Below are 19,827 nucleotides of genomic sequence, written 5' to 3'. Positions count from 1 at the left end.
GTTAGTATTTTAAATTTTATTCTGGGCTTCTTGCCCTGCCAGACGAATCTAGAAATATCTCTCTGCCACTTCTTGAAACAGTCCATTTTATCCAAAATTTGCAATGTTTGAAACAAAAACAACATTCTTGGCAATACATTCATTTTTATCACAGCAATACAGCCTAGCAATGAAAGCTTCAGATTTGACCATATTTCTAAAGAGGAGGAGTTTATTCCAAGCCCACATTCCCAGTATGTTCACACTCCTGTCTCAGCAATGTCTACACTGGCTTGGTCATGTCCACAGAATGGAAGATGGCAGGATCCCCAGGGACATGCTGTACAGGGTGCTGGCTTCAGGCACCAGGCCCATTGGCAGACCAACTCTGCAGTACAAAGATTTCTACAAACGTGACATGAAGGCTGGCGACACCAGCTCTGCCATGTGGGAATCCCTTGCAGACGACCGCAGTGCCTGGAGACAGACAGTCAAGTTGTGCATCCGTAGCAGTGCCCAGAGGGGAAGTGACCGCTGGGAGGAACGCAGAGAAAAGAAACGCCATGGTGCATCTGCGGCAGCACAACCGGACGCCTTCATCTGCCCCAGCTGCAATGAAACATGTCTCTTTCATATCAGTCTCTACAGCATTGGTCAGCAAACTAAGGCCCGCGGGCCGGATCAGGCCCAATTGCCTTCTGAATCTGACCCATGGACAGTCTGGGAATTGCTGTGTGGATCGCCAGTGCGTGCGTTCTTTCCCTCTCCCTTACATGGCTGCGGTGGCGCCTCCTCCCTCCTGGCTTCTCCCCACCCTGCCTAGAGGAGGAAGGGGGCTGGGTTTTGTTGGAGCCAGCAGCAGCAGTGCTCAAGCGGCCGCCATTTTAAGCAGCGCCTCTCCAGAGCCCTTTCACGCACCGCTCATTGTCCCTCCGCCGCCACCAGCCCCTGCTGCTCTCAAGACACAAGTAAGCAGCCACCTGGGCTCGTCCAGTGTTGTGGAGAAGGGAGGGGAGAGTCATGGGGGGATGGCTTATAGTCTGGCCCCCCACAATGTCTGGGGGACAATGGACCAGCCCCCAGCTGAAAAAGTTTACTGACCCTTCTCTGGTGTGATGGCCTGGGAATCCGATTCAGAGGCTGAACCGGAGGAATCCCAGCCTGCACAGGAGTCCCCGCCTCCAGGGCCAGCTGAACTGGGGCAGGGCCTTGATTCTGAAGCGCCTGCACCTGTGCCGGATCCTCAGGAGCAGGCACCAGGTGAATCTACTCTGGCTCCGGAGGTGGTTGAGGACTCAGTGCCTACAGGTGAGTCTCCCCCTGGGTCCAGTAACCCTTCAGCCTCTCCTGAACTGCAGAGGCTCAGGGCAGAGAGGCGAAGGGAACTGGTTTCTCCCAGGAGGAGTGCTCGCCTTAAGGCCAGGAGAGGCGGGTCTCCTGGGGGTCGGGACCGCCCCTGGCCTCAGAGAAGATAAAGGCCAGTCAGCCCGGTCCCAGGTTGCGGGAGCAACGTCGTTGATGAGCTGTTTCGGCCAGCATCCAGTCCTGTTCCCCCAGAGTTCCTGTCCTTGCCCGGCTTCTCGCTGTAGACCCTGCTTCGCCCAAGGAGGACTGTCTGCCGACCCTCAACTCAGGCCCTGGACCTCGCCCCATGGTAACCTCCTCCCTGGACCAGCACATCTACAGACACAGCCAGTGCTGTAACATTTCAACAGTTTGGCTTTGCCCACAAAGGCACACTCCACTAGTCTCCTGAGACAGACGGATGCCAACAAACAACAATTATCAGTTTTATTTATTTCTTTATTTACTACCCGGCCTTCACCCTAAGGCCCCAGGGTGGGTTACAACATTAAAAACAAGTAGTAGCCATTGATAGCTTTATCCACCATCTGGAGTGGAGACCAGTAACAGGGAACATGATGGGACATTCATAAACAGCTGTCCTTCTCTCTCACTGCTCCCTTCACGTCTGCCCAGTATGATACCATTTGTGTTCTTTTTCTGGGTCTCATCCTAGAGCAGGAACCCTCTGGATGTTAATGGACTTCACCTCCCATCAGCCCCAGAAAGCATGGTCAATGGCAAGGGATGATGGAAGCTGTAGTTCAGCAGCATCAGCTGGACCAAACGTTCCCCAGTCTTGTCCTAGACGTTCTGCTTGGCAAAAAAGTAATAAGAATTATTGATCAGTTGGCTAATTGCTCTGAATGACCAGCATTTGTGTTACAGTAAGTTCGGTCCATACAATAGTTAGGATGTTAGTTTTTTTTAAAGTTTGATTATGAAACCATCATCTGAAAGACCTAACTGCCTTTTGTGGGTCCCTTTTGTAAGAGCACACAGAAACCTGTAACCAGCCCTTATCTATGTGTTCAGATCCCAGGGATGTTTAAGCAATTCTATCTTATGAAGTGAAGGCTTAGGTGGAACTGGGGTGTGTGGTTACATGTGTGGGTGACAATTGTGACTTACGTAACTGCATAGTTAGGGTTACCTACTGCAAAGATTATAATTAGTTAAATCAGTATATATTGAAGTCTCTGATTCATCTGATGTCTTCTGAAGAACTATGTATTTACCCATCTGATTCATGCCATGTTTGACTTCCTGTTTATGCATGCAATTTTGTTGTATTAATTTGAGTATTTCCAGGCCTGTATCATTATTCTTGACCTACTTGGTGCATACCTTCTGCCTGAGATGTAGTAGCCATTCAAGGAATTAAGCTTCCGTTTCTCATGCTTCTTTGTATTCAACATCATAGCAAAAGCAGACCACCTTTGCAATGTTTAGCTTCGTTTCATCACTGGCATCCCATCCGAATCCTCACCAGATAGTTTTGTATCCAATTTGCTACCTTCTCATCAACCCGCTTTTGGATACAGGTTGGATACAGATTTAGCTATAGATCAGTTGCCTCTTGAGGTGTAAGAACTGAGGGCTATCATCTCATTTAAGGGGAAATGTTTGGGGTAATACCAAATGGGAAAACTAGAAGAGCTGTTTAAGTGAATATGGGAACTCTGTTTCTTCAGACAGTTTTGGTAGGTGAATGGTGGGTTTGTTTTAAGTTATTTACTGAGTGGCAAGGTTTGGCCCATCTTTGAGGCAAGGTAACATGACCGCTTCAGGCAGCAGGATCCACAGGTGCGGCAGAGCCTGACATAGATCTTTATATCCATCTTTGGTGCACGCGCTTGTCCCTTCTTCCCTGGCAGGCATAGGGGTGCTATTTTGTGGTTCGCCTCAGGTGACAAGATGTCTTGGGCCAGCCCTGCTGGGTGGGCATTGTACTCTGCACTTCAGTCTTTGCTATATCGGATGATATGTTTCCAGGCTGTGTACAGTGGCACCTTGGGTTAAAAATTCGTTCTGGAGGTCCGTTCTTAACCTGAAACTGTTCTTAACCTGAGGTACCACTTTAGCTAATGGGGTCTCCTGCTGCCGCCACCGTGCAATTTCTGTTCTCATCCTGAAGCAAAGTTCTTAACCTGAGGTACTATTTCTGGGTTAGTGGAGTCTGTAACCTAAAGCATCTGTAACCCGAGGTACCACTGTAATGCCTATGCTACCAAACAGTGAAATCTGGTAATTATCATGCCAGGCAAATGTCTGCTCTCTTGGAGGGTTGGAAATCTGAACAAAGCTTTTAATCCCATGAAAATAACCAGGGAAAACTGCCTTGTGGCCAAGATTAATCGGATAATCTAGCTTTAGGGATGCAGGTGGCGCTGTGGTCTAAACCACAGAGCCTAGGGCTTGCCGATCAGAAGGTCGCGGTTTGAATCCCCGCGACGGGGTGAGCTCCCATTGCTTGGTCCCTGCTCCTGCCTGTTGGTTTCTATTTCCCTCACTGAGCAGCAACTGCAGTCACAAGACATTGTTTTGCATTCCACAGTCAAAGTTACTGTTGGATTCCCACGGGAATGGGAGACTGGATGTGACGTACACTGGTTTCCTGTTTTTCAGTGTTCTCTTGGTGTTCTTTGTTTCCGAGAGGAGTTGCTTCTCTGCTCTCACAGAGGCAAGATGCATGTTTGTATTCTCTCAGCATAGAGTGGAAATAAAGTTAAGAATGTGGCACATACTGCTTATCCTTCTGCTGTGTGGACTACTCTGCTTGGGCTCAAGATAAGACGAGCCTGTATCAGCTTCGGATGGGCCGAAGCTGGTCAAAATCTCACACTGCCAACCTAGCAGTTTGAAAGCACATCAAAGTGCAAGTAGATAAATAGGTACCGCTCCGGCGGGAAGGTAAACGGCGTTTCCATGTGCTGCTCGCCAGAAGCAGCTTTGTCATGGTGGCCACATGACCCGGAAGCTGTCTGCGGACAAATGCCGGCTCCCTTGGCCAGTAAAGCAAGATGAGCGCTGCAACCCCAGAGTTGTCCGCAACTGGACCTAACGGTCAGGGGTTCCTTTACCTTTACCTTTAATCTAGCTGTAGATCAAGTCCCAAGATTCTTATTTCAACTTGCAGAGGTAAACTTGAAACCTGACTGCAGTGTTGAGGTCCCAAATCCAGAAATGAGCAAAATCAAATCATGCACTTATTGTCTTAATAATGATATTATTCTTAAGCAAACCTTTCTAGATTGTGTAGCAGAATGGGCAATCTAGGAACACACACAACACCTTTTGCCATTATGTCTTCAAATTTGTGCAATCATAATTGATAGAAATAACTACAATAATGCCCCAGTCCAATTGTCTTGGACATGTCTGTTGGGGGTTTTGACTTTCCCTCTTCAAGTCCTCAAACATGAAGGAGCTCTCTGGATTGAACGTGACCACGAAACAATCTCAGTCAAAGAAACAGCACACCCTCCTTCTTACATTTAAATACAGTACTGAAAACATATTACAAATATGGTGTGGTCCATAAACCTAGAATGAGTCAGACGTAATGGGGCCTGGGAGTTTTTCTTCCTAAAACAGGAAGAGCCTCTGGGCAAATACTATCTAGGATGCTTTCTCAAAACAATGTGCTAATAAATGAATTCCAATGATGACGAGGGATGCTGACAGAACACTCCTCCCTGACAGCTTCCAGAGTTCTTGAATTTGACATGCAACCGCGGGGGGGGGGGGGGAGTTTTCCATCTTATTTCTTGATTGTGGCATTATCTCTTAGCAGCTGCTTGACAGGCAGTTGTAGCTTTTGCTAGTATGGAAACACAATGTTAGGAAAGCTGCTGATCATAATGGCTAGAAAAGGGGCAAACGTGAAAAATCTAATTTTTACTGAGACCATGTGTTTACTGCTCCAGCAGAATTGTGACTCAGTGCTCACAAATACATTTCCTTGCTTTCGTTTGATCTCCTCACTTTTCATGTAACCTTCCATATTACTTATGTTCATTGCCATAAATGTTCGCAGTCAATTCAACCCATTTCAGATGATCTGAAAGAGCAGAGAAGCCATGTGCAGAAGCAGGGCCGGATTTAGGTTTGATGAGGCCCTAAGCTACTGAAGGTAATGGGGCTCTTTATGTGTCCAGCTGTCCTTTGTCAAGAACAAATTGTCGCAGTTTTTTGTGCTGAATATATGCTATATGGTAATTTATGGACCTAATAGGTATCTAAAGCCATTTGCACATAACAAATAGGAGCCTACACAACACAAAACTCTGAAACCTGAAGGTGGTTTTGTGTGCTTCCTCTGCCTTGAAACAAGGACTGGCCTTTAAGTCAACCTATTTTTGTGCTGTAACCAGCCCTGGGAGCCTTTAGGATTAAGATCAGCTAAATAATAATAATAATGATGATATTATTTGGAGGGGGGGTTGCCTTCGGGTTCAAAACGCCTTTGGGTTGTCTCCGGGCAAGCCTCGTCTCCACGCCTCAGTTGTGGAGCGGCGCGAGTGGGAGAGAACAGAGCGGCCATTGTTTTGTAATCCGCCCTTCTCGAGCGTTCGCCTTTCCTTGGCCTGGGAAGTAGGGTGGCCGGGAGACGGCCGGGGGGGCCCTCTCCCTGAGCACATGAGGCGCTGCCCGGGCTCTGAGTTCAAATGCTGCCTGCCTCTTCCTCTGGAGGAGCAACTCTTGGGGGCGGGGACACTTCCTCCTCGGGGCGTGCAAGTAGGATGAGTAAGGCTTCGGCGCTGGGCGTTGCCGGGGAGAGCCCGGCCCCCTGTCCGTCAGGTGACTGCGGCGGCTGGGAGACCTCGACGCCCCTCGGCTGTCGGCAGCCAGAGGAGCCATGGAGCTGCTGGCGGTGGTGCTGTGGGTCTCGGCGGCGCTGGCTGCCTCCTCGTTCGCGCACCAGCCGCAGGGGCCGCCCGAAGCCGAGGAGCTGCTTTGGGGCCCGGAGGCGGCGAGGCCGCCGAGCGCGGCTTCCTCCTCCGTCTCCCTCTGGCCGCTGCCCCGCTCGCTCCGCGTCTCCGCAGCCCGGCTGCAGCTGGCGCCCAAGCGGTTCCAGGTCGTCCACGGCCCGGGCTCCTCGGCGGGGCCGAGCTGCTCCTTGCTGCAAGATGCGTTCCGGAGGTGAGCTGCGAGAGCTTTCGGTTTCAACTCGGGCAGGGCTGCCTCCTCGTACCCCCAGCCCAAGCCGCCCTGCTCTACCTCAGCTCTTGCAAGCTGCACCCGCTCGAGTTGTTCTCTTGTCTTTCTCCGGGAAGGGCTGTTGTGTTTTTCTCGCGCGGCATGTAAAATCTGACAGGGGACGCGTTGACCCGATGTGTAGATGCAGGCCATCCAATTAAGAGCATATACATCTTCCCTCCTACCACCACAAAAAGAAAAATCATGGGAATTGTAGCTTGTATAGAGCTGCAGATCTCAGCACCCTAAGCAACCCCTTGTTTCTCTTTTAGGAGGTGTGATGTACTTTAAATGTGTAGCTTTTAAATTATTATTGAATTTATTGAATTTATATACCACCCTATACCTGAAGGTCTCGGGCAGTTCACGGAACAGAATCAAAATATAAAACCACAAAATATATAATCAAAATAAAAACAACAACCCAATAACCCCCCCAGCCAACATTTTAAAAGGGCATAGGGTGTCAATCAAATCAAACGAAGCTTAAAAGGGAACGTTTTTGTCTGGTGCCTAAAGGTGTATTATGAAGGCACCAGGCGAACTTCCCTGGGGAGAGCATTCCACAGACGGGGAGCCACTGCAGAGGCGGCCAGTTATCGTGTTATCACCCTCTGGGCCTCGAGGAGAAGGCACACAAAGAAGGGCCTCAGAAGATGATCTCGGGGTCAGGGTAGGTTCATGTGGAAAGAGACAGACCAGGATCAGTGTAATATGCTCAAACCATCTTGCTCCAGTGAGTGAATTCTGCACTACCTGAAGTTTCTGGGCCGTCTTCAAAGGCAGCCCTACGTATAACACATTGCAGTAATCTAACCTTGAGGTTACCAGAGCACAGACAACAGTAGTTAGGCTATCCCTGTCCAGATAGGAGTGTAGCTGGGCAACCAGCCGAAGCTGATGGAAGGCTCTCTGGGTCTTACCTTCCGTGGTGAGATGTGTCCATCCATCTCTTTTGTTACTAACATTCAGGAGCAATTTGAAAATGCTGCTGTTCACCACAGCAACTATATATACCGTATGTGTTGTTCTGCTGCTTGGTTGTTTGCAGACCTAAGATCTTTTGGGAGGAAGGCCAGGATAGAAATCTGATAATAAAAGACTGACACAAAAAACCCTGACATAAGAAAAAAAAAATTGGCTACCCTTAAGTTGAGAGAGAACCGTCCTTTAAATGAAAACAGATGCAAGGGGGGTGGAGCTCCTGTACCTTTGAGTGTTTCTGTATGTAGGCAAGGGAAATCTCACCGTAACAGCATCTCTCTCACCTGTAATACTTTGCCATGACAGTTTGCACCAGCTCCAAATTCTCTTGCCTGGAGAATTTTTAAAGGGACAGGATTCATGCCTGTCTTCCATCTATTCACTGAGTCCTAAGCTCTTTGGGAAGGAAGGGCAGGATAGAAATCTAATAGATAATAAAAGAATGACACAAAAAACCTTGACATAATCAGAATGACACAAAAAACCTTGAAAAAATAATCAGCTAACCTTAAGTTGAGAGAGAACCGCCTTCTAAATGAAAACAGATGCAAGAGGGAGTGGAGCTATTCTTACCTAATATGAATAGTTGGAGGATCTGTTCTCAACAGTAGAGTTGCACAGAATATTTTTTATTTTCTAGCATCAAAAATGAAAAAAGAGCTTGTACAAATTTGGTGTCAGGGGTATCCATGTTCTTCAGTGAGCCACCAACCACCAGGTTCTATTTTGTTAACCTTACTTGCTCTCTTTCCTTTTGAATGGGTAGTTGGAGAGTACCGTAATTGCTGCTTGGATAACCTAAGGGCATCAGCTGAAATGATATGAGTCAGTATCTTTTGACAGGATCGAAGTTTCTTTAGTTGCCTCTTTCACCCTAGGATAAATAATGGTCATGTAAACAAGAACAGGGTTGTCGTGTGAACTTGCACAGAGATAGGTGTGCTTGGATTCATTGGCTACGCACGCCAATGAATCTTGTGTTGAATGATGGCCAGTGTCATGCGAATTTTTCAACAAAATGAGCAAACACTAGTACCCTAAACACTGCTGTTTATACAAACAAGGAAATAATCATCCTGATGAAGTAAAACAGTGGCTTTCAAACCTTTTCTTTTTTATTATTTAACAAATTACACTTTATTGGTTTACAACACATAGTTTAAAGTATCACAAACAAGGAAGTTCCCCTTCCTGATACAGTAGATATAGCCACAAACACAAGGCAGTTAGGGAAACAAAATGGACAATGTTTTGGATTGTGGATCTTGATCTTGAGTGACTTTGGTAAACCTAGTGTGGAAGGTTGTCAAGATTCATTACAACTGGACCAGGTTTGCGTGTGTTCAGGCTTGCCTTGCTGTGGCAATGTTGGTACCTCATGGAATGGTTTGTTTTTAGGGAGCACATCCAGTTCAAGGAGCATGCTGTCCAGACCGTATAGCCTGTCCTTGTTTTCCTGTGTAAATGGAAAAGTGCATGCCCAACACAATTGTGGGACTGCACATTCCCATAGAATATTGTGAAATTTCTGTCTCCCAAGAAAGATTGACCTTTGGGGAAGGGCTGCGGCCCCAGATCTCGTCTACAGAATCTCCACGTAGGGCCACGAAAGACTTGTGTTTTGAAACCTTGGTGAGCCACTGCTATACAACCAGGGGCAGCCCAAAACATTTTACCACTGTAGGAAACATCTTGCTGCTCACACACACACACTCACACACACAAACATCACCTTCCTGCCTGCCTGCCACAGATCAGGGCCTTTTTGCCTGCACTGCCAACAGCCTTGTACCCTTTGTACCCTCAACTGAAATACAGTGGTACCTCAGGTTAAGTACTTAATTCGTTCCGGAGGTCCGTACTTAACCTGAAACTGTTCATAACCTGAAGCACCACTTTAGCCAATGGGGCCTCCTGCTGCTGCTGCTGCGTCGCCAGAGCACAATTTCTGTTCTCATCCTGAAGCAAAGTTCTTAACCTGAAGCACTATTTCTGGATTAGCGGAGTCTGTAACCTGAAGTGTATGTAACCTGAAGCGTATGTAACCCAAGGTACCACTGTGGTTTTAGTCATAATTTCCCTGAAGCTGCACCCATGCTGCTGTTATGATGCTGTGGCAGCAGTGAGGGCAAGGCACTGTGGCAGCAGTGGCACAGGCGAAGCCTCAGTGGGGCTGGTAGTGGCACAGTGGCAGGGAAGGGCAGGGGTCAGATCTGCTTCCCGAAGCTAATTGCTTCACCCAGCTTCATGCATATGGGGTGACAGCACTGAGCCCAGGCAGAAGAATGTTTTGACTCTGTTTAAGAAGGCCACTTCTAGTGTTCCCGTAACCTTCTCGGTGAAACGCCTGATAAAATTTTAGGATTGTCCAGAAGGCAGCTTGAAAATCTACTTGTCTAAACCATCCTAGTGAGGAGTTATTCTTTCAAAATATGTGAAACCAGCTTGCATATTTTCATCCGCCACATACTGCTATACTGACCGACACATGGGTTTGCAAAACATGCCCATCCCTCAATTCACACTCTGTATCAACTTGAAGTCAAGATGGGGTTTAAAAACTGCACTCATCCTACTTGTGCTTTCTGTAAGCCTGTAAGCATTTCTATAAATCAGGGATTGCTAATCTTGTGCCTTCCAGATGTTGTTGGACTCCCAAACCTCATCAGCGCCAGGCAGCATGGCCAGTGATCAGGGATGATGGGAGTTGCTGTCCAGCAACATCTGGAGGATCACAGGTTAGCCAAGCCTGATAGGAGCTCAGTCGGTAAGAAACGTAGTCAAACTGGAATACATGGGTGTAGCCAAGGAGGGACAGGGAGGGGCAGCTGCTCCCATCAATAAAAATACATAGCAAACTTAGGTTCTCCCCCCCCCAACAAAAAGACCTGCCTCCCCTAACAAAGATCTTGTTGGAATATATAGATTTATGCTGTGCATAACATCTTTCTGGGTTCACTTCCAGGTACTATGAATACATATTTGGGTATTCCAAATGGCAGAATGGTGATGAGACGAAACCTCTTTTGGAAACGGAGCTATCTTCGCTTCAGGTGATTATTACTTCAGAAGATTCTGAATGTGATAAATTTCCCAGCATCGCATCTGATGAATCTTGTAAGTATCTGATGGTGTAAATGTGTGTAGTGCCTTCTTCCTTCCTAGCTGTGGATTAATTACAGTGTTCTATCGATCAGGGTAGGGAAACTGTGGCCTTCCAGATATTACTGGACCCTCTCCTCCAATTCCCATCATCCTTCTTGACCATTGACCATGCTAACTGGGACTGATGGGGTTGAACAACATCTGAGAGGCTATAGGCTTCCCACACCAGATCATTTTATTTCTTATACTGGTTTGGCTTGTAGACACTGGTTTTTTCCCCTAGCATATACAGCTGGCTATAATAATGAACTTTTATGTTGTGAGTAATTGAAGAAAATAGATTGACTCAGTTAAAAATAAGAGTCTTGAATGTGTCTCACTGGTATTAATATCTGTACTGTATTCATAATTTTGATGCATTTTTCCCCAGCAACCAAGATTGGCTGGGGTGCTAAATTATGGGTGTGGAGACTTGCATTCTGGAAAATCAGGGACAAATGCCTGACACTTGTTGGTGCTTTATGGAGTACGCCAATATATACCCAGCCACATTGCTGATTCTTCCTCATCAATTGAAACTGAGTACACCTGTGTAACTGGAAGTTTAGAAGAACACAAGTGGAGCCTCCACAGAATATTTTAGCATGGAACACCCCTAATCAGTGTTCCAGATTTGAGCCATTCCTTTTTAAAATCTTTTTTTTGCCCTGAACAATTTGCATTCCATAGTTAATGAACACACTCAATCCTAATTAGGCTATTTTGGGGTCCCCTGCTGAGGGTTTATTCTAAACATCTTTTGTAATTCTGGGAACCTTCAGGTTCATCCAAACCTGATGAGGCTTCCTTCTTTTGAATGGTTTGTGTTGTTTTGATTGCATAAGAATACACAATTGAGTAAGTTTTGGAGATAGAGGCAAGTATATGCATTGGGCTGTCTTGGGATGGGTTTGTTTGTTTTGTAAAAAGCATATCCTTTGTTTTTATGTTCATTGCTTTATCGAAACTGTTGCATGTTTTATTTCATAAGCTCCCTGGAGAATGTGATCCAAATGGTGGTCTAATTTTTTTTAAAAAAATTAAAATTGCTTTGTGTTACAGTGATGGTTGCTATGAGATAAATAGTGACGATTCTACTGATTTAAATATAGGAGGAGTGTCTTGCAAGTTCTGAAGGTGCTTGTTTACATTTTCCTAGTTTTCCTGTGTTCACAGGAATGGGGCATATTTTGAGGATGGCTATACTGGGCAGACAGGAGCAGGGAGAAACTCTTTGTAAATATTACAGAATATTTGTAGGTATGCTGTGCCTACTGGATATATAGGATGACCCTGATCCAAAGAAAGTTTGTCACAGAAATGCCATTGAAATCAATAGGGTGTCAGAATTACTGGCTTTTTGTGGACTGGAGCTGCCGAGAGCAGAAATACAGGAAGGCAGGGACTGCCTCTTTGGAAGGTTCTACACATTTCAGTTCTCCTTTTCCTTGGCTTAGTCATCTAATGTTGTTTGTGGTTACTGTCAGTCTCAGGGGAGGGCATTGGAAGGGGAATCTCAGGTCCTCAGCCAGGGCTTTGAAGCAGACAGAGGCAGCACAAGATAGTTGTGTTGCTTTTCCCTGCTCCAGAGCCAAGTAGGATACAAGACGTTCCCCCTTCCCAATCGTTTTTGGAGACTTGGGCTGCTTCTCCCTGCTCCATGTGTGCATTCAGCTTTATGCACTTGGCAGTTAATAAAATAGAAAGGGGGTGGGGAAAAGACTTCGGCAATCCCACCCACCATTGCACCCAGTGTGTTTGAACTATATGCGGTTTTGACTTTAGGCACGATCCCCAGGACGTAGCTCCCATGTAATAATAATAATAATAATAATAATAATAATAATAATTTTTTTTATTTATACCCCACCCTCCCCAGCGAAGTCCGGGCTCAGGGCGGCTAACAAACAATAATAAAAACAAGTTGAATGAATACAACTTAAAGACAAGATTAAAATACCACATTAAAATATTAAAATGCAGCCTCATCACAGGAGGAGAAAGGAAAAAGAAAGAGGGGGAGGGAATCAAATTGGCTCCAAGCCAAAGGCCAGGCGGAACAACTCTGTCTTACAGGCCCTGCGGAAAGAAATCAGATCCTGCAGGGCCCTGGTCTTGTGAGACAGAGCGGTCCACTAGGCCGGAGTCAGTGTTGAAAAGGCCCTGGCTCTGGTTGAAGCCAATCTAACTTCCTTAGGGCCTGGGACCACTAGGGTGTTGCTATCGACAGACCTTAACGTCCTCCGTTGGGCATACCGGGAGAGGTGGTCCCGTAGGTACGAGGGTCCTAGGCCGTGAAGGGATTACAGTGTGGCATGAAGGACTGGGACAGCAGCAGCAGCAGGGGGGTGTCTTCTCCTGATGTGCTGAGCTTTGGAGCAGGAAAGGGGGAATTGAACCAAACAGTTGGACCAAATCTGCTCCAGAGTACTGGGGGAGCCCCCAGAACAGATTTAGGGGGGACGTTGGTGGAGGAGAGGTGGAAAAAGTTACGTTGCGCAAAGAGAAATCCTTGCACCGATGGAACCAGTTACTTAGCGCTAAGGAGCCAGTGTCGTGTCGTGGTTAGAGGGTCGGACTAGGACCTGGGAGACAAGGGTTCAAATCCCCACGCAGGCATGAAGTTCACTGAGCGGCTTTGGGCCAGTCATTGTTGTGTTTTTATATTCTGTCGGAAGCCGCCCAGAGTGGCTAGGGCAACCTAGTCAGATGGGCAGGGTAACAACAACGATTTCTGCACCCATTTTTGCCTCTGGCCCCCAGAAGAGAATGTAGCCCTCAAGCTGAAAAAGGTTCCCAACCTGTTTTAAAAGATCGCTGGCTGTGCAGATGAAATGGTGTTTGGCTTATTTTAATTAAGAAGCATGCATCATCATGACACTTAGGCAGCCAAGAGTGATGGTGCATGCTTCTCTCTGACGCAGGAAGGAAGTGATTTCTAAAATAACAGCACACTTCCACTTGCATTTTTGTTCAGCAGTGTGGCTGTTTTTAAGAAACTGCTCAGAGTAGGCTTGCACAACTTCATAGGCCTCTTTGTAGCCCTATCAGGGCTTTTGCTGTTGTTAGTGCAGAAACAAAGGAGTCGTTAAGCAGCATTCAGGTGGCTGCAGTATGTGGCTTGGGATGCTGTGTTGGGGCCACAAGTGATGCAGACCTGACTTGGAGAAATCCTTATTCCTACAAGTCTTTTTATAGTTGCATGAAGACCAGAGGTGCACCAGAATTAATTTTCACCTTTCCTTAATTGCCAATGGTCAGCTTTTCTATAAAAAGGCACCCAGGACTTAAAACGACTAGCTTATTATCAGTGTTGCAATCCAACCCCATAGGTTTGGATCCTAAGGTTAGCTAACCTAGGGAGTTCCTACCACACTGGCCACCCAAAATCTTCTCTAGAAGACTTGGAGGCCCTCTTGCACAATGTGGGGTGGGTAGAGGAAAGTTGCCTGAGATTGGGCTTAGATCCTGATACAAATTAACTTGCAGAAGTTAATGAAAGGAAAATTTCCCGTGCCCTCTTTTCCCTGCAACCTCCCAAACGCCACCCCACGTTCTCTGGAGGGGAGGGGCCCCTCTTGAACAAACTTTGCTTGGGGCAAGATGGTTGCTGAAAAGGAAGGAGAGGATGGCTGAACTTGCTTCCGTGAATGTATTTTCAGTTCCAAGCCAGAGACTGCTTAAGACATCCTGACTTCATTTGGATACAAGCAGCCTTTGTACAGGACTGCTCCCAAATTGTTATAATTGGTTGTCTTTATAAGTAAACCGATATTTTCATTATTTTCATTACTAAAACTCATAATTAATTGTCATTTGCTCTTAAAGATCAGCTCCAGGTATCAGGACCTACAGCTGTGCTGAAGGCAGACAAAGTTTGGGGAGCGTTGAGAGGTGAGTACTGAAAGGTCTTCTCCTTCCATCAGGCCCTCTCAGCAGAGGGGGCTCCCTTTGTGTTTCCATCGCCTTCAGCGGCTCAGGGGTGGGGGTGTTGGCCCAGGAAAGGGCATTCTCCATGGCACCCCCCTAAGCTGCAGAATTCAGCAACTTACAGTCATGGCTGAAGCCGGAGTGACATGACCTGTTTTGCAGTGGTGTGTGTTGTAACCTGGGGGAACACAATCTCTGTCTTGGTTGGAATAGGAGCCCCAAATTTGCTTGTGTAAATCAGCCTAAGTGGTTTGTGTGTTAGAGATATTTAATCAGTGGTGGCCATCATTTTATCTTTATGACTCTAAACAAAATGAAAAAGGGTGGAGCTTCTCCAAACATTTTAAAAGTGGTGATAAAAAGCAAGTTGGGAGACTTAAACTTTTGGATTTTGTCCAATGTAGAGACAAGTGCATATTCTTTGCAGGGAGGTAAGAAGAGCCCTGCTGGATCAGAACAAAGGCCTTTCTCCTTCAGCATTCTGTTCACACAGTGTACAGCCAAGAAATCTCTGGGAAGGCCACAGGCAGGACCTAGAATCATAGAATCAGAGTTGGAAGAGACCACAAGGGCCATCGAGTCCAACCCCCTGCCAAGCAGGAAACACCATCAGAGCACTCCTGACATATGGTTGTCAAGCCTCTGCTTAAAGACCTCCAAAGAAGGAGACTCCACCACACTCCTTGGCAGCAAATTCCACTGTCGAACAGCTCTTACTGTCAGGAAGTTCTTCCTAATGTTTAGGTGGAATCTTCTTTCTTGTAGTTTGGATCCATTGCTCCATGTCCGCTTCTCTGGAGCAGCAGAAAACAACCTTTCTCCCTCCTCTCTGTGACATCCTTTTATATATTTGAACATGGCTATCATATCACCCCTTAACCTCCTCTTCTCCAGGCTAAACATGCCCAGCTCCCTTAGCCGTTCCTCATAAGGCATCGTTTCCAGGCCTTTGACCATTTTGGTTGCCCTCCTCTGGACACGTTCCAGTTTGTCAGTGTCCTTCTTGAACTGTGGTGCCCAGAACTGGACACAGTACTCCAGGTGAGGTCTGACCAGAACAGAATACAGTGGCACTATTACTTCCCTTGATCTAGATGCTATACTCCTATTGATGCAGCCCAGAATTGCATTGGCTTTTTTAGCTGCCGCGTCACACTGTTGGCTCATGTCAAGTTTGTGGTCAACCAAGACTCCTAGATCCTTTTCACATGTACTGCTCTCAAGCCAGGTGTCTCCCATCTTGTATTTGTGCCTCTCGTTATTTTTTTTTTTTTTTTTGCCCAAGTGCAATAGTTTACATTTCTCCCTGTTAAAATTCATCTTGTTTGTTTTGGCCCAGTTCTCTAATCTGTCAAGGTCGTTTTGAAGTGTGATCCTGTCCTCTGGGGTGTTAGCCACCCCTCCCAGTTTGGTGTCATCTGCAAATTTGATCAGGATGCCCTTGAGTCCATCATCCAAGTCGTTGATAAAGATGTTGAATAAGACCGGGCCCAAGACAGAACCCTGTGGCACCCCACTAGTCACTCTTCTCCAGGATGAAGAGGAACCATTGATGAGCACCCTTTGGGTTCGGTCAGTCAGCCAGTTACAAATCCACTGAGTGGTAGCTTAGTCAAGACCGCATTTTACCAGCTTCTTTACAAGAATATCATGGGGCACCTTGTCAAATGCCTTGCTGAAATGAACAACACTCTTCCCCACTCTTGATTCCCGCAACTGCTGTTCATACTGTTCCTGATACAGGAGGCACTGGAGATAAACATTCTGTCCCAGAATAAGAAAAGCAAACATTCCCACACAGGGGCCCCATCTTCTCCCACTGGCCAACCCTTGGAAGGCCAGCCTAGAAGCTAAGTTAGAAAAAAGTGCTAGTCATTTGTGCTCTCGGGTTCCTTGGAACATCCAAAGTAGCTGTTGGATAACATCCGTTTTACTTTGCCAGTTATGGATTACAGTTCAATCTGTTTTGACTTCCAGGTTTAGAAACATTCAGTCAGTTAGTAAATGAAGACGACTATGGAAGTGTGAGTATTTCTCTTCATTGCACAGTGGGCTAATTTGGAGTTTTCCCCAAGTTTGGACTTCAGCAACTGCTTATTAATTTTTTCAGGCTGCTCTGTGTCCAAGGTTGCCTCAGAGACTGTTTGGAAGCTGCGGTGTACCAGGTGGTGGGTACCAGCAGCAGATTAAATCTGTTCTGCAGCATCTGCCCTGGCTTGCTATATCCTTGCTGAAATAACTCCAGTTGCCTGTTTTGACCAGGAGCTAATAGCTGACTACATGGCTACATCTGCATGTCAGACCATAGAACTGGGATTCCAATGTCATATTCTGCCCATTTTCATTTCAGATTCTAATTGCATCTCTTATTCCTTACCTTTTTCTTAAATGTATTGCACTTTGAATTATATGGAATACAATAAAATACAATAAAAAGCAATAAAAATATTATTAAAAACCATACAGCATCTAGCACAGTGAATTACAGTTGCTACCACAGGTAGAAAAATCATTAGTTTTCAAGTGGTCCTTGGTGAAAAAGAGTTTGGGAGCTGCTGCTACAGTATCATATCACAAAAATTAATTTGGGAACCTGTTGAACCTTCTCTTCCTATCTTATATTTTAATAGCTGTTTGTCAATGAATCCGACATTACTGACTTCCCAAGATTTGCTTATCGAGGGATCTTGATTGATAGCTCAAGGCATTTTCTGCCTTTGAAAACTATCCTAATGACTTTGGTAAGTTGGCAATCGGCATGTTCTCCCCCGCCTGTCTTCCGCTACTGTGGCAAGTTTAAATGAAGCCACCTGTTTCCTTAGCAAGAAAAGGATTAAAGTTCAAATCACTTGAAATACGTGATACTAATAGCCTTGTACTTGGTGTTGCTCGGGAATTCTGGGAAGCAAAAACATCAACCCAGTTTTGTAATTGGTGGCAAAAATCAGCCAGGTGGGAGAATGGCTGTGTTCCTTGTTGCTGACTCTGAAGTAGTACTACTTTCAGTCCATTGTTTGAATCAAATCCCCCCATGGAAGTTCACACACCCCTTCTCTCCTTGACAGCCATTGAGTCTCATCCCTAACATCCCCCCCCCCCCGACTGACTAGGGTGGGAAATGGTGCAGGAGGCTGAGGAAATCACGGAAAATCAAGGCACAGGCACCTTCTGAGTGGGGCTTCCTTTCAGTTCAGCATATTTGTCCTTTCTGGGTCAAGGATAGCTATTTCAAGCACCTGGGTTTTACTCAGTGCTAGGAAACGGGAAGTGCTTACTCTAAATGTCTGTGCCCTCCCGCCTCAGCCTACCGCAGTATCTGGAAAAAGGGACCTTGAATGCTTGCTTTAGCAACTATATTACTGCCAGGCAATTACAATCTTCTTCTTTACTGGCTGCTTAGTAATGGAACCATGGGTGGTGAGGAACAAAGAGCATTACAGTGGGACTTTAACAGCAGATTTAATGTACCTTTATTTAGGATTGGGGGTAAAGGTGTTATGGTGTTTCAGAATAATGTAGGTGTTGGATAAGCAATGGTAAGGTCACTTTGCTCTGATTTATGTAGGGCTGCCATATTTCAAAAAGTAAAAAACCAGGACACCCCAAAAGTTGTTGATCTTTTTAGGAAAAACCGGAAGTTTTTGAGCTTTTTTAAGACACCAAAGCAGTTGACTTTTTATTTTATGAAAATGCAAAACAAAAAAAACCCGCCACGATTTCTCTGTTTACTTCCTGAAGATTCAGGATAAACAGCCAGCAGGATGTCCCTTCCGCCTTTGAAATCCCAGTATTGTTTGGAAGTATGGCAGCCTTAATTTATGGCACTGAAGAACACAGTTATAGGGTGGACTTTGCTAAGTGCTATGTAAAAATCCCTCTTTAAAAACGACTTGCCTCTCCATGCAGGATACCTAACTGAAACACCATCCTTTTTTTCTCTTAGGATGCTATGGCATTTAACAAGTTCAATGTCCTGCATTGGCACATTGTAGACGACCCTTCCTTTCCTTATCAAAGTATCACATTTCCTGAACTGAGTCGCCAGGTAAGTAAATGGTCCTGTAGAACATTCTGAAAATTTAGTGCCCAATAAATTTATTGTTATTTTAATAAATAGCCTTTTCCATACATGAGTCTATTACGTTGTATTAGTTGCTGTTTAAAAGCCATAATACAAGGAAGAGGAACCTGTGGCTCCCTGGATATTTTTGGGCTTCAAACCCAATCAGTCCTATCCAGCATTACCAGTGCTCAGGGATGAAAGGAGTTGTACTCTCAACAGCTTCTGGAGGGCCAATGGCTCCCAGTCAGTGGGAAAATGAGAAAGTTCTTGGCGCAGACGGTTCACTGGAATAGCATTGTTGCACCTTTCTGAGAGGCGACCATGTTAAGTCTGTTGGAACAGATGCAACAAAGAGTCAGTGAAACACTGAAAGCATGGAAGGCGCACCTGGGGGAGTCAGATCGCCGCCTCTGGCTCCCTAGCAGCTCGGCACTTTGCAGCCTGGCTCCAAGAACACCACTGTAATGGGCTGCTGATTTTTAAGATTCATTTCCTTTGGGAAATTTAAAATGGCGGAGAAAGGACAGGACAACACAACACAAGAAAGAACAAAAAAGAAAGGAAATGAAGAAAGTGGGCAAAAATGGCAGTGAAATATATAAGAAACATTATATAATGTATATCTTGGATTAAAGTGTCTTATAAATCATAGCACCATTTTGAGACTTTGCCTATTTTTTGCTTTCTGGAGCAAGCTTAATATATATATATGACATTTCAGATTGTTCAGTCACCTAGCTACTTTCCCCCATGGTTGGTACCACCTCCTAAATCTTAAGGACATAGTTTGAGCCCTTTTACATCAGATTGAAGGCCCACCTAATCCAGTATCCTGTTTTCCCCAAGGGACAACAGTTCAGGTTAAATAACCAAATAGTCTTGGTGATTCCTGCTTTTGCTTTGTTTGCTTTATATAATATACTGGCATGGGCTACTATTTTGAACCAGTTGTCACCCAGGCCTTTGTACAACATTATCCAGCCTTGGAACAACACCACTCTGGCCAATACCAGCTGCAACTTTATTTCAGACTGCATTTGCAAAAGTGCAGACTTATCCCCCAGATGGGGACACTGAAACTGCTCAAAAGCTAAACTACACTGCCAGTAGTCCTTGGGTGCTGTAACACGACCCTGTCAAGTGTAATTGGCTCTTCAGCCTTACTGGCATATTCTTGGCAT

The 19,827-nt window shown here is 45.8% G+C and overlaps 2 protein-coding genes across 3 annotated transcripts in view; one reads left to right on the top strand and one right to left on the bottom strand.

Moving 5' to 3' along the window:
- The first annotated feature begins 5,896 nt into the window (after nucleotides 1-5,896).
- HEXB (hexosaminidase subunit beta) overlaps nucleotides 5,897-19,827 on the top strand; it is a 20,799-nt gene continuing 6,868 nt past the window's right edge. Inside the window, exons 1-6 of the mRNA XM_083577403.1 lie at nucleotides 5,897-6,468; nucleotides 10,475-10,626; nucleotides 14,482-14,547; nucleotides 16,561-16,607; nucleotides 17,214-17,324; nucleotides 18,527-18,628. Of these exons, the coding sequence (XP_083433529.1) occupies nucleotides 6,185-6,468; nucleotides 10,475-10,626; nucleotides 14,482-14,547; nucleotides 16,561-16,607; nucleotides 17,214-17,324; nucleotides 18,527-18,628 (762 nt within the window). The 5' untranslated portion in view covers nucleotides 5,897-6,184. The remainder of the gene's footprint in view (nucleotides 6,469-10,474; nucleotides 10,627-14,481; nucleotides 14,548-16,560; nucleotides 16,608-17,213; nucleotides 17,325-18,526; nucleotides 18,629-19,827) is intronic.
- The window catches only part of GFM2 (GTP dependent ribosome recycling factor mitochondrial 2), a 24,112-nt gene continuing 22,946 nt past the window's right edge, over nucleotides 18,662-19,827 (bottom strand). For both annotated transcript variants that reach the window (XM_083577365.1, XM_083577367.1), the window contains exon 21: nucleotides 18,662-18,976. The gene's annotated coding sequence lies outside the window, so the exon portion shown is untranslated. The remainder of the gene's footprint in view (nucleotides 18,977-19,827) is intronic.

Source organism: Podarcis filfolensis (assembly GCF_964270895.1).
Source record: "Podarcis filfolensis genome assembly, chromosome: 11".
Classification (NCBI taxonomy): Eukaryota; Metazoa; Chordata; class Lepidosauria; order Squamata; family Lacertidae; genus Podarcis; species Podarcis filfolensis.
This window is presented reverse-complemented; position numbering and strand designations above follow the sequence as displayed.